The 12,188-nt window shown below is 35.1% G+C and overlaps 1 protein-coding gene across 1 annotated transcript in view; it reads left to right on the top strand.

The window, feature by feature from the left end:
• Positions 1 to 12,188, top strand: part of LOC108734118 (retinal homeobox protein Rx-like) — a 75,077-nt gene that overhangs the window by 15,190 nt on the left and 47,699 nt on the right. Inside the window, exon 2 of the mRNA XM_018465520.1 lies at positions 10,232 to 10,509. Within this exon, the coding sequence (XP_018321022.1) occupies positions 10,232 to 10,509 (278 nt within the window). The remainder of the gene's footprint in view (positions 1 to 10,231; positions 10,510 to 12,188) is intronic.

Below are 12,188 nucleotides of genomic sequence, written 5' to 3'. Positions count from 1 at the left end.
TTGCTAGAGGTAGTTCGAAATTTCATGAACCTTGACCTTGGCTTGCACAGTTACAAAACTCCACCCGTTCATTTATGTTTTAAAGCGAGACACATGATTAACAGCTGAGTCACTGTTTTTGTAACGTACAATATGAGAAGGCTCATGAGATTTTGAGCTAGCTATATATACCTACGCAAAAAGTTACTACGAATTCATTTAAATATATTTTTAATGTATAAGGTTTGTAGGAGTTTTCAGAACTTTTGTTTTCAGAAGTTTTTATAAACCTACGTTTTTAGTGGAAGGAAAATATTTTCTTTAATGCGCCTTAATTGAAAATAGAATTAAAAAATGTTGCATTGATTTATAATAAACTGAAAGCAATCGATTATAGTTTCTCGTTTAGTCGGGCTTTTGTTTCTCAAGAGACCGTTTTAGGGCCAATTTAGGTGAACGGTGGTTACATTCACTAACAAGAGCCAGAAAACGAGAAAATCGGATTACAACAGCTTATCAGGGGGTTAGATTGACACTTTTTATTACCAGACCGTGACCAAGCAACAGCTTCCACAATTCGATGGGGCTCAAATGAAAAAGGGAAAATTTTTAGATTTTCCTTTTAACGAAGTAACACATTTTAACTATAAGATTTTAGACTAATATAATGGACTAACGCGCCTTTCTCGGAACTATATTTTTACAAAAATCATGATACTCAATTTAATTTCCCTAAATTTTTTTTAACACTTCATTTTATGAAAAACCAAGGTTTGTTTAGTTGGCGCTTTCATTCAATTGTTTTTATGAATAACAAAATAATTGTATGAATTTGTTAAGGTACGAATTGTATAAGCTGCAAAAATCTCTAATCACTTTGCTGACATCTTACTTTATTTCCGAGATATCGAAAAGGAACGACTAGTTTTTCGTCTTCATTTTTTTTTATCATATTAGTCTTCTGTACAATTAAAAAAAAATGAAAAATACTGAAAAAATTTAAAATAAAGTAAATTATAGTTAAGATGTCATACAGGCCTGACGCTGGAAGCTGGCGGAAATTTTAAAATGGCGTGGATGCGCGGTGGAAAAAGTAGACAGTTTTAGGTATAAAGATTGCAGCCCTCTTTCTTTAGTGTTCCTATCAGGGGCGTAGATTAAATATTTAAAAATAGGGATCAGTGAGCAAGTAGTAGACAGACAAACAGAAGAACTGATTGTTGATGTTGGTGACAGTGATAGAGATTCCCATAATGACAGTGAATGTAAAAACTAACTATAAAACAAAAGCAATAGGTTTATTTTTCTTTTTTGGTAAATTGTTTCTGCATTATTTTCTAGTACGCTACTGTCCCATCTGTATTAATACTATAATTTACGCCCACTTAAAGCTTATTTGTGTATCGGTTCCAAGTGACTTACCCAAATAGGTCATAAATGGGCAAGTACCTGCGCGACCGCTCGCCAGCTTCCTTCGTCAGGCCTGTACTATGTTATGCCTTTAGTAAAGGTGAACCCTCAGTGCACGAATCAAGCTTATACTAGCTCAGTTATTAGGTATTTGCATTGATTTATGGAGTTTATACTAAATACATATACTTTAAAGTGTGTAGTTAAAGATTGTTAATCACATATAGAAATTATTGTGATCCTCAGGTTGTAGTTTAATATTAGTAAGGAAACCCTTTCACTTTGTATTTGTAACTTACTGTTTACTAAATTGACTTAAGGCAAACAAACACGTCGTGGTCGATTCCTTTCTTATTACTAGTGGACTTTGTCGGTAACAACACACATGAGAAAATTAATTAGCATAACGTTCATTAAACTAACCCTTTATGTCGTGTTATTAAATTTTAAATACATACCGGAGTCAAGCGGCATTATAAGTTAATATCGTAATTTTTATGTTCCAACGTAAATATAAAAAACGTTTTAAGAACGTTAAGTTAATAACATGCTATTCGGTAAGGGAGGTAATGCAAAAGTAGGTGCTCAAAAGGGGCTGTTTCTCGTGTTCCCTTCAAATATCGTCGTCGTGAAATCTGAAAGTTTAAATTAAATTTCCGTTTTTGACTTGCATGCAGCAGGCAAAGCAATTGATGTTTTATATTTGTTAAACGACCCGCTCGGGGGCTAAAAGCGACAAAGTATGACGTAAAATAGCTCTCTGAATTGAGAATACATTATACAATAAGAAATAAGCAAAAGAAAACGAATTGAAAATATTAAAGAAACTCCGAAAATGATTTTCAATATCGACTTCGACTTTTGTCGAATTATATATACACCTACGTCGGACTCAGGTTGAGTTTATGGACTAAACGGTTTTTCATTAATAACAGAATTAAGACCGGGGTGGACACCAAATGTAGCCACAGTCATAGGATAGTTACTTGTGTTAATAATAATAAATAATAATTACTTAATTGTGTTACTTGTGTTTGTAGCAAGCAGGCTACACATAGACGCATGCTGTCTTTTTACTATTGGTCATTTACAAATGAAATCGATTGATATCCCGCTGACTTAATAAAGCAATAACTACTAAGTAGGTACTACTAGGAAAAAAGACAATTAAACGATTTGGTAATCAGTCAGCTTAAAAGCAGTGTTCGGTACCATTTTACCTTTTTCTATGTATAACTATTTAATTCATGAATATAGTAGTAAACAAAATTGAACATCATATTGATTTTCAAATATTCTGATTTTTCCCGTTTCATTTTTATTTTATGACAATTTGAACTCTCAGTCTTGAATGTATACGTCTTCTTAACGGCAAAGATTTTGAGAATTTTACTGCCATTATAAATTTTTATCACCATAGCAAGGGAGAAAATCGAAGTACCAATTTTTACCAGTTAGTTAATTTTTTTAGTAGAGTTACCGCCGAGAAAGTACCAACCAACCAATTGTTACCACTATATTCATCATTTCTAAATAGTTTTGTACATACCCGAGATAAAAATGCTCAGTCTCTCAGAGTCTCTGAAAGCGAGACTCGAGTCGCCGTCTCTCATCGAATTTGTCTGGTGCCGCTGAGAGAAACTGTCGAGAGACTGCCAAAAAAACTGTTTAGCGTCTCTGAACGAGACTCGAGTCGCTCATAGAGAGATCCTTATTTCGTATCCAGTCTCCGAACGAGAGACTCGAATCTCTGAATTAACAATTTTATCGTTCGAGTCTCCCACACAGAGACTGTGAGAGATACATAAAAACACCTAGGCAATAACTGAGAGACTGTAAAAGACTCTGATAGACGCTCTCAGAGACGCTGAAAGACTTTGAGAGACTGAAAATTTTTGGTTTAGAGGTCCTTCCTGGATGTCCAACCGACAACAACCTTTAAACTAGAATTAGGACAGCATCGGTTCCTACAGGGATCCCTTTCAGGAATTGGAAGGGTCACAATGTGTTCAATAAATAAAACCCTCATTAAAATATTTTTAACACGAAATTACCTGGTAATAACAACAAATATGAACCTTTGGTAAACGTCAAATTAACACATTTTAATTTAACTGTCACAACGAATTTGTACCACACGGTTCACGTAAAAACAACTGCGTTCCTTTTTTTCCCCTAACCATGGTAGGACAATTAAATAAATAAATTAGGATGACTTATTTCGGGCATTATCGAAATTATATCGTATCGCCTATAACTTGACGTCTAAATTTCTTGTAGTTTTCTGACAATAGTCTTTTTGCGTGCATGTTTCAGAAGTAATTTTATAAACGATCTTCTATTACAGCTACTTTATTCAGTTATTATTGCGTTTTGTCCCGTGACCTTAATGTCTTTTGAAACGAGAATTAGCTTAAGTTTAGTCGCGTTCATTTATTGGTGAGGTAGGTAGCTAATGGAACGCTAAAAGAATCACGACGACATTAATTGACATGAAAATACCATTGATTTATCCTCTGCTGGCGAAAACAACGAGAACGTGACATTAATACGTGAGACGTCGCGTGACAACATGGCAACAATTTTGCGCTGCTTAGCCGACAATAAAATTAATTTATCATACACTAAAACTAGCGATTCGGGAACCACCTACCAGCTAAATTGAACCGACCACCGACCCAGCTCAGGTCTAAACCAAGTAACAACAACGTTTATAGCAGTGGCGGCTCGTGATGAAATCAATTGAATGTTCTACAGATGTTTCTTAAATCTTTCTATGTCGTTCCTATTGAAGTGTGGGGTAAGATAGGCAGGCAGTTTCATCATCATAAGGAAGATGGTCAATCCTAAGACTGGGTTGGACACCCACCTCCACTTTTTCCTATCCTGAGCTTATCTTTGCATCTCCCCAAAACTAGAACAACCCACATCCTTTACTATTAGCGAACGGTAATCTAATCTAGGTCTACCTCTATTCCTCTTAACTCCTGTTCCTGCGTCTAATATGTCTCTGACTAGACCTTCATGCCTGAGAAGGTGTCCTACCAACCTATCTCGCCTATTTTTTATTGATCTCCATAGAGTCCTCTGTTCGCCTATTGTTTCTAATACCTCATTATTTCTAACCTTCTCTATCCACGGTATCCTTATCATTCACCTGTAACACCACATTTCGAACGCTTCTAACGTTTTCTTTTCTACCGCGCCAACCGTTCATATTTCGCACCCGTACAGCACCGCGCTCCAAACAATCTTTTTCGAATTTTTAAATTATTCGTTCGCCCAGAGAAAGCATATGGTGTACCTACTGTTTAGCACAGGATTTTGCGCAAACACATCAACGGCGGTGTGGATAAATTGGGATATGAAAAATACACAAATATTTGCTTTTTTTGGGGAGGTTTTTAGAACCTGTAAACCAGCGCCCCTGTTTATGGTGTAAGTAATAAGTGGGCAACTAACTTTTAAAAGTAAATTCGTTCGGGAATCGTTAGAGCATATCATGCGAGCGAGGGGTTTAGTTGTTGGTAATTAATCGAATCACGAAGCTGGCACGAGGTAAGAAAAGGGCAGTTTTTAGCGTGATTGCTAATAAATGCCAGGAAATAAGGGTCCTCGTGCGTCTAAGCGACCTGATAAAATAATTCCCGATGTCGTGTCTAATAACGACGCCTGGAACGTCACGCAAACCCTTCCGTAACCTGTTCGTACACACGTATAGGTACTCTGTAGATACACATGCATTACCATTATACACAGTGATTAAGCGTACGTGCATTTACCGACAAACGTCAAGGACGTGTAAATCGTAAGAATGAAAAATTCCTAATGTCGTTGGATTAGTTCATTAACTACAAAAGCTGGATATAATTATTTTATCCATTTACAAACGACACCTGTTTTAAATGCGAAAATGATTTTGTCGTTCGTTGCGATAAGGATGTTTATTGTAAGAGATTCGCGATGTTAATGTCTACATTAAAAATGTCCGAAACAGGTATCCGTCGGGAAAAGGTCTAGTAGTACCTTTAAGGTGAGTCTCTTTTTAGTTTATTTATTTTATTTTGTTAAAGGTTTAATTAGAAGCAGGCACAATTACGTTTCTTAACCTGGAGGTCGCGAACCTGACAGGGTTGGACAAATTGGTAAAAGCTTTCGCGGCCGATTTGTGAACTGCTGCTATCCTGATTCGGGTCTAAAGGCTATCGTCGGTTGAAGCTGTTTCATAACGTTTCGATAGAATGAATGGTAAGGTTCTGTAGAGGTCCTTGCAGGATGTCCAACCGATGACAACCATTAAATTCGAATTAGGGCAGCATCAGTTCCTACAGGGAACCCTTTCAGGAATTGGAAGGGTCAGAATGTGTTCAATAAATAAGACCCTCATTAAAATATTTTTAACACGAAATTACCTGGTAATAACAACAAATAAAGGACCTAGAGATAGCTTTAAATAAAATGGAAGCGGTACTGACAGATCAGTACTGTATGAAAATAAAAAAAAGTAAAACTAAAATACTGATATGCAAGGGAAAAAAAGTAGGGAAAGAGCGAATATAAAGATAGGAGACAAAAAATTAGAAGTGGCTGATTTTAGATACCNGCTTCTATATTTTAACCATGTGTTATCCATCAAACACAGGAACAAAGAACACTTACTCCGAGAACCGAGACCCCTTTTCTGAAACAGTGGTAATTTCTTTTTTTTATATTTAGTGTTAAAATCTAGTAACACAAACTAAAAATTTCAATTACAAAAAGGTATTTTATTCCAATAGTAGAATATATTAATGTTGCCTCAAATAGTTTAGCTCATAAATCCACCGGAAGTAATAATTTTTTGTTTTGTCTTGCGTGTTTTATTTTGGTCTTGCATATTCAGTGTTGGTTATAGCCTTGGTCTTGTTCGTTCGACCTTGGTCTTTCCAGTATAAAGACACTATTGGCCTTGGTCTTAGTCTTGCATTTTTGCATTGCAAGTTCGCGAGGTCAATCTTTCAGCGAGAACCTTCGGAACAAATCTATTGGCTGAAAACATTACGATCGATTAAATTCAATTGTTTGAGCATTATAAAAACCTATTATAAAAATTTTACAAACTGCAATTGCTATTTGCTCTTAACTTTATTTTTTTATCCGTATTTCGTCGTGTCAGTTACACTATTTGTAACTCAAGAACGGCTGAACCAATTTGGCTGAAAATTGGCGGGGAGGTAGCTTACAACCAGGAGACGCACATGGGATTTTTATCCCGTTCCCTTGGGGGGAGGAGTGATGAAGGGGAGTTGCAATGTTTAAACGTAATATATATTATTTGTGATCAGATTTACTTGAAACTTGGTCTTAATGGTCTCTTAAGTTTTAAAAAATTCAACTTCCAAAGGGGGAGGGGTGAAAAGGTATTATTTGGGACATACTTTAATTGTAGTTGAATTTACTTGAAAGTTGGTAAATATGCTGTTTGATATTATTAATCAAATAAAAAGAGGTTGCAACGTTTCCATGCGATATATTTTATTTCTACTCGGATCTACTCGAAGGTTTCTCGTTGTTGAAATTAAGCAAATACGTGTTTTGGCAATTTTTAAAAATCAACCCTTAAGGATGAAATGTTGTTGCTACATTTGTATTTGAAATTTAATAAATTGAGAGTTAAATGGTTTTATGGAAAAACAATATTAATTTCTGCGAGTGAAGCCGCGGGGAAAAGCTAGTATTAATATATAATTACCTAGTAACTGCAGACGATAAATAAAAAAGTAATAATAAGTCTAAAATGAAAGCAATTCATGCTTGTAAGATCTAGGTATTAAAGTGCAGTAGTCGATTAAGTATATGTGTATGTGTTCACATAACAAACACAGGCACCCACCTACAGGTTATATTGAAGTTAAAAAGTCCAGAGTCGTTTGTACGTTCGACTAAAAAGCAATGCATGCAAAAACGCAATTAACAATTATCCGCCTTATCGAAAATCTGATGTTGTGTTACTTATTATTAATGCAGAGCAATTAGACGGCACGACAGTTTTCCAGATTACCTCCTTTAATTAAATAATCGATCGCTTTATTGTAATATAACATTCGTAAGCATAAAAAATCATTCAAATGAATGTCATATAAAAATATTTCAGACAGTGGAGATAATGTCATAACGAAAGCGGCAATAAAAAGAACTGATCAAGTGCGAAATTACTATATGAAATTTTGAAAAGTACTTAAAGTAGGAACACGAAGGGGTTAAGAATTATTTTTTTGTCATAGCTAGGTGGATTGAAGATTTTTATTAATATCATACAATTACTTAATTAAAGAAATCGCCCACTTTTATAGATCAACATTTGTTTCAGAATTACACAGACAATGGACGCACAGAATTAAATTTCTTTCGAAGAAAAGCGATAAAAAATACGCATAAAATATAGATACATATTTGTACGACTAGAGGAAATACGGAAATAGTAATTTTTATTTGAATGAAATGAATGAATGAAAGACACAGAATTGGAGTAAGCTATACTTCGTTTACTTCCTGTAGCGATGTGACCTTCAGTTTGGCCTGCGCAAAGTAGAAAAGAACAGCACTAGGCCAGAAAAGGAAGGAGACAACTCTCGGCCAAACTCTTAACCGGTGAGGAGCGTATAATCCGTACAGTACTGCACGGAAAAATTGACCATTTTATCCACTACAATTGCATTGCTCAAATGTGCTGCTATTGGTACCGTTTACTATTGAAAATATCAACGAGATGTTTATTTATATTTGAAGACATTTTAAAGGTTTAACGCTTGTTTTCGACACGCACTACTATTCATGATTGAACCAAACTTTTGGCAAGTACTGTATGAAAAAGTATGTTTAATGAACAAGGGTCGAGAGTATAATGAGCTTTTTTCTCCCTACCTACGATTTTGCCAGCGCGCAACCAAGACATTGGAAGGGGCACACCGCTAGAGAAAGTAAATGAAGTATATATTAGTACCCATAATCCCATAAGAATTTTAAGGAATCCTTAGATAAAAAATTACAGTAATGTATGTATATGTGGAATTAATTCTTAAAAAATGCTGTCTACAATAAAATATTCATATGCTTTCCCCAGTATTTGCCATTTTTCTCAGTTAATCTACTAACTTTTTTGTAAACATTATTACCAATAGGCTGGATTGCTAGGATTGTTGTTTTGGAGACAATTTAAGAATTCCAAACCAACAATCTTCTTACTTTAATTCATGTCAGGACTCCTAAAAATTCTTATAAAGAATATCGTAGTGTCTATTTTGCTTGTTTAATCATGCGCCAAAAACTGAAAATCAATTAAAAACGTTTGTGGGTTTCGAAAAGATAAAACACTTGAACTGTATTATTACTAAAGTTTCGTTCTATACCTGTAGAGGCTTTAATTTGAAGTAGGTATACTCCGAATGCATGTTTTTAGGTAGCTATATTAAATTCACACAGGTTAATTATATACGTATATGTGTATGTCTAGTGTAGTTGTGTGTACCTAATCGATTGTAGTTTACATGTGTGTAATTAGCTTTATTAAATATGCTCCGAGGGGTTGTCTAGGTATACGGTAAAGTTCCTAAATTAACCGCAACACAAACACTTCATCATTTATCATAACTTAACGATATTGTGTCCACACTATCGCCCTAATATCGCTTTCAAAAAAGTTCATTATTTGTCCAGTTTGAAATAAATATTAATTACTGCGTTATCGCTTCACAAATCGCGCACGACCGGTTGAATGGTTAATGTTTTTTTTATTTGCTTCTTTATTTGTAATGGATCATTAGAACAAATCTGTTGACTACAAATTTTCTTCGAATTAGAATACTTTATAAAATAAAATACTTACTGTTTTCGGTATCGTAAAAATCAAAACCTAAATAAAATAATTCGAAGTGGTCTATATTCTGTCTAAATTGCCAAACGCGGATCGCGATTTCGATCTTTTTGGATCTCATCAGCGCGTCGCAGACAGCTCCTACAGAACACAGACCAACTTTTATCTGCTGTCTTAACAGTACGTTTTAGAAAATACTACAGTGGCGCAGTAAACGCCATCTGTACATTTACTACATTTTAGGATTACGTATGCTCCAACAAGGTCCACTTGTGTGGATATCTCCTTGCTGAAAACGAATCCCGGCGTAGCCAATCTTAACGTGATAGGCACGTTAGCTTAATCGAATAAAATAATTCGAAGTGGTCTGTATTCTGTCGAAACTGCCAGACGCGGATCGCGATGTGTTGCAGCATACGTAATCCTAAAATGTAGCATTGTGCTACAGATGGCGTTTACTGCGCCACTGTAGTATTTTCTGAAACGTACTGTTAAGACAGCAGGTAAAAGTTGGTCTGTGTTCTGTCGGAGCTGTTTGCGACGCGCTGATGAGATCCAAAAGGATCGAAATCGCGATCCACGTCTGGCAGTTTCGACAGAATACAGACCACTTCGAATTATTTTAAATGCATTTATGATTGAACGTATTCAATACTTATAATAGGTACCATTGTACCTTAAAAGTCCTTATGAAATAATGCAATTTTAAGGGACCATATCTCAAAAAGATGAGTTTTTACGACTTAGCGGCTATTGAGACTTTTAATCTACACGTCGAGAATTACCACAATCCAAAGGTTCAAAGAATTTGACTGAGGCCATTTTCCGTAAGGATCTAGTGGTGTTCTTTACAAGCTTTCCAATAAATTTTATCGAATCCATTGTACCTATAAAATACAATTATGTGTGTGCATATTTCGAGTAAAGGTCGTTTTTTTTTAATTATTTTCAATAACCCAGCTCTATTTGCTATAGAAATAAAATTTCCAGGAGAAGGAAGCTGTAATTCAAACGACGGCGTATCGGATCTGCGGTACGGCAAAATTTCCGGAATGGGTTGTAGCGGCTCCGAAGACGAGGGAAGCACAGTCAATTCCGGACATGTGGAAAGCGACAATTGCAAGAAAAAACATCGACGAAACAGAACAACTTTTACTACCTACCAATTGCACGAGCTCGAAAGGGCGTTCGAGAAGAGTCATTACCCGGACGTCTACAGCAGAGAAGAGTTAGCGATGAAAGTCAATTTACCCGAAGTACGGGTACAGGTAGGAATTTTTATCTACTTACCTATTTATTAACAGTGACGTATATCGTTTAAGTACTGGCCAAAGGTAGTTCAAAATTTCATGAACCTTGACCATCGCTAACGCAGTTACAAAACTCCATCCGTTTATTTATTTGAAGCTCCGTCTCCATTCCTGGTTTTAAAGCGAGACACATGACTATTAATAGCTGAGTCACTGTTTTTGTAATGTACAATATGAGAAGGCTCATGAGATTTTTTACCAGCTGTATATGTACTTACGCAAAAAGTTACTTCGAATTCATTTAAATATATTTTCAAAGTATTAGGTTTAAAGAGCTTTTAGAACTCTTGATTTCAGCAGTTTCTATAGTCTATACCTACGAAAAATCGCAAATTTGCGTCTTTAATTCAAGAATAGAATTAAAAATGTTGTATTGATTTATTAACAGTGACGTATATCGTTGACATACTTGCTAGAGGTAGTTCGAAATTTCATGAACCTTGACCTTGGCTTGCACAGTTACAAAACTCCACCCGTTCATTTATGTTTTAAAGCGAGACACATGATTAACAGCTGAGTCACTGTTTTTGTAACGTACAATATGAGAAGGCTCATGAGATTTTGAGCTAGCTATATATACCTACGCAAAAAGTTACTACGAATTCATTTAAATATATTTTTAATGTATAAGGTTTGTAGGAGTTTTCAGAACTTTTGTTTTCAGAAGTTTTTATAAACCTACGTTTTTAGTGGAAGGAAAATATTTTCTTTAATGCGCCTTAATTGAAAATAGAATTAAAAAATGTTGCATTGATTTATAATAAACTGAAAGCAATCGATTATAGTTTCTCGTTTAGTCGGGCTTTTGTTTCTCAAGAGACCGTTTTAGGGCCAATTTAGGTGAACGGTGGTTACATTCACTAACAAGAGCCAGAAAACGAGAAAATCGGATTACAACAGCTTATCAGGGGGTTAGATTGACACTTTTTATTACCAGACCGTGACCAAGCAACAGCTTCCACAATTCGATGGGGCTCAAATGAAAAAGGGAAAATTTTTAGATTTTCCTTTTAACGAAGTAACACATTTTAACTATAAGATTTTAGACTAATATAATGGACTAACGCGCCTTTCTCGGAACTATATTTTTACAAAAATCATGATACTCAATTTAATTTCCCTAAATTTTTTTTAACACTTCATTTTATGAAAAACCAAGGTTTGTTTAGTTGGCGCTTTCATTCAATTGTTTTTATGAATAACAAAATAATTGTATGAATTTGTTAAGGTACGAATTGTATAAGCTGCAAAAATCTCTAATCACTTTGCTGACATCTTACTTTATTTCCGAGATATCGAAAAGGAACGACTAGTTTTTCGTCTTCATTTTTTTTTATCATATTAGTCTTCTGTACAATTAAAAAAAAATGAAAAATACTGAAAAAATTTAAAATAAAGTAAATTATAGTTAAGATGTCATACAGGCCTGACGCTGGAAGCTGGCGGAAATTTTAAAATGGCGTGGATGCGCGGTGGAAAAAGTAGACAGTTTTAGGTATAAAGATTGCAGCCCTCTTTCTTTAGTGTTCCTATCAGGGGCGTAGATTAAATATTTAAAAATAGGGATCAGTGAGCAAGTAGTAGACAGACAAACAGAAGAACTGATTGTTGATGTTGGTGACAGTGATAGAGATTCC

The sequence above is a fragment of the Agrilus planipennis genome, unplaced genomic scaffold (assembly GCF_000699045.2).
Source record: "Agrilus planipennis isolate EAB-ADULT unplaced genomic scaffold, Apla_2.0 scaffold65, whole genome shotgun sequence".
NCBI classification, from domain to species: domain Eukaryota; kingdom Metazoa; phylum Arthropoda; class Insecta; order Coleoptera; family Buprestidae; genus Agrilus; species Agrilus planipennis.
Note: the sequence above shows the minus strand (reverse complement) of the source record. Positions and strands in the feature narration are given on the sequence as shown.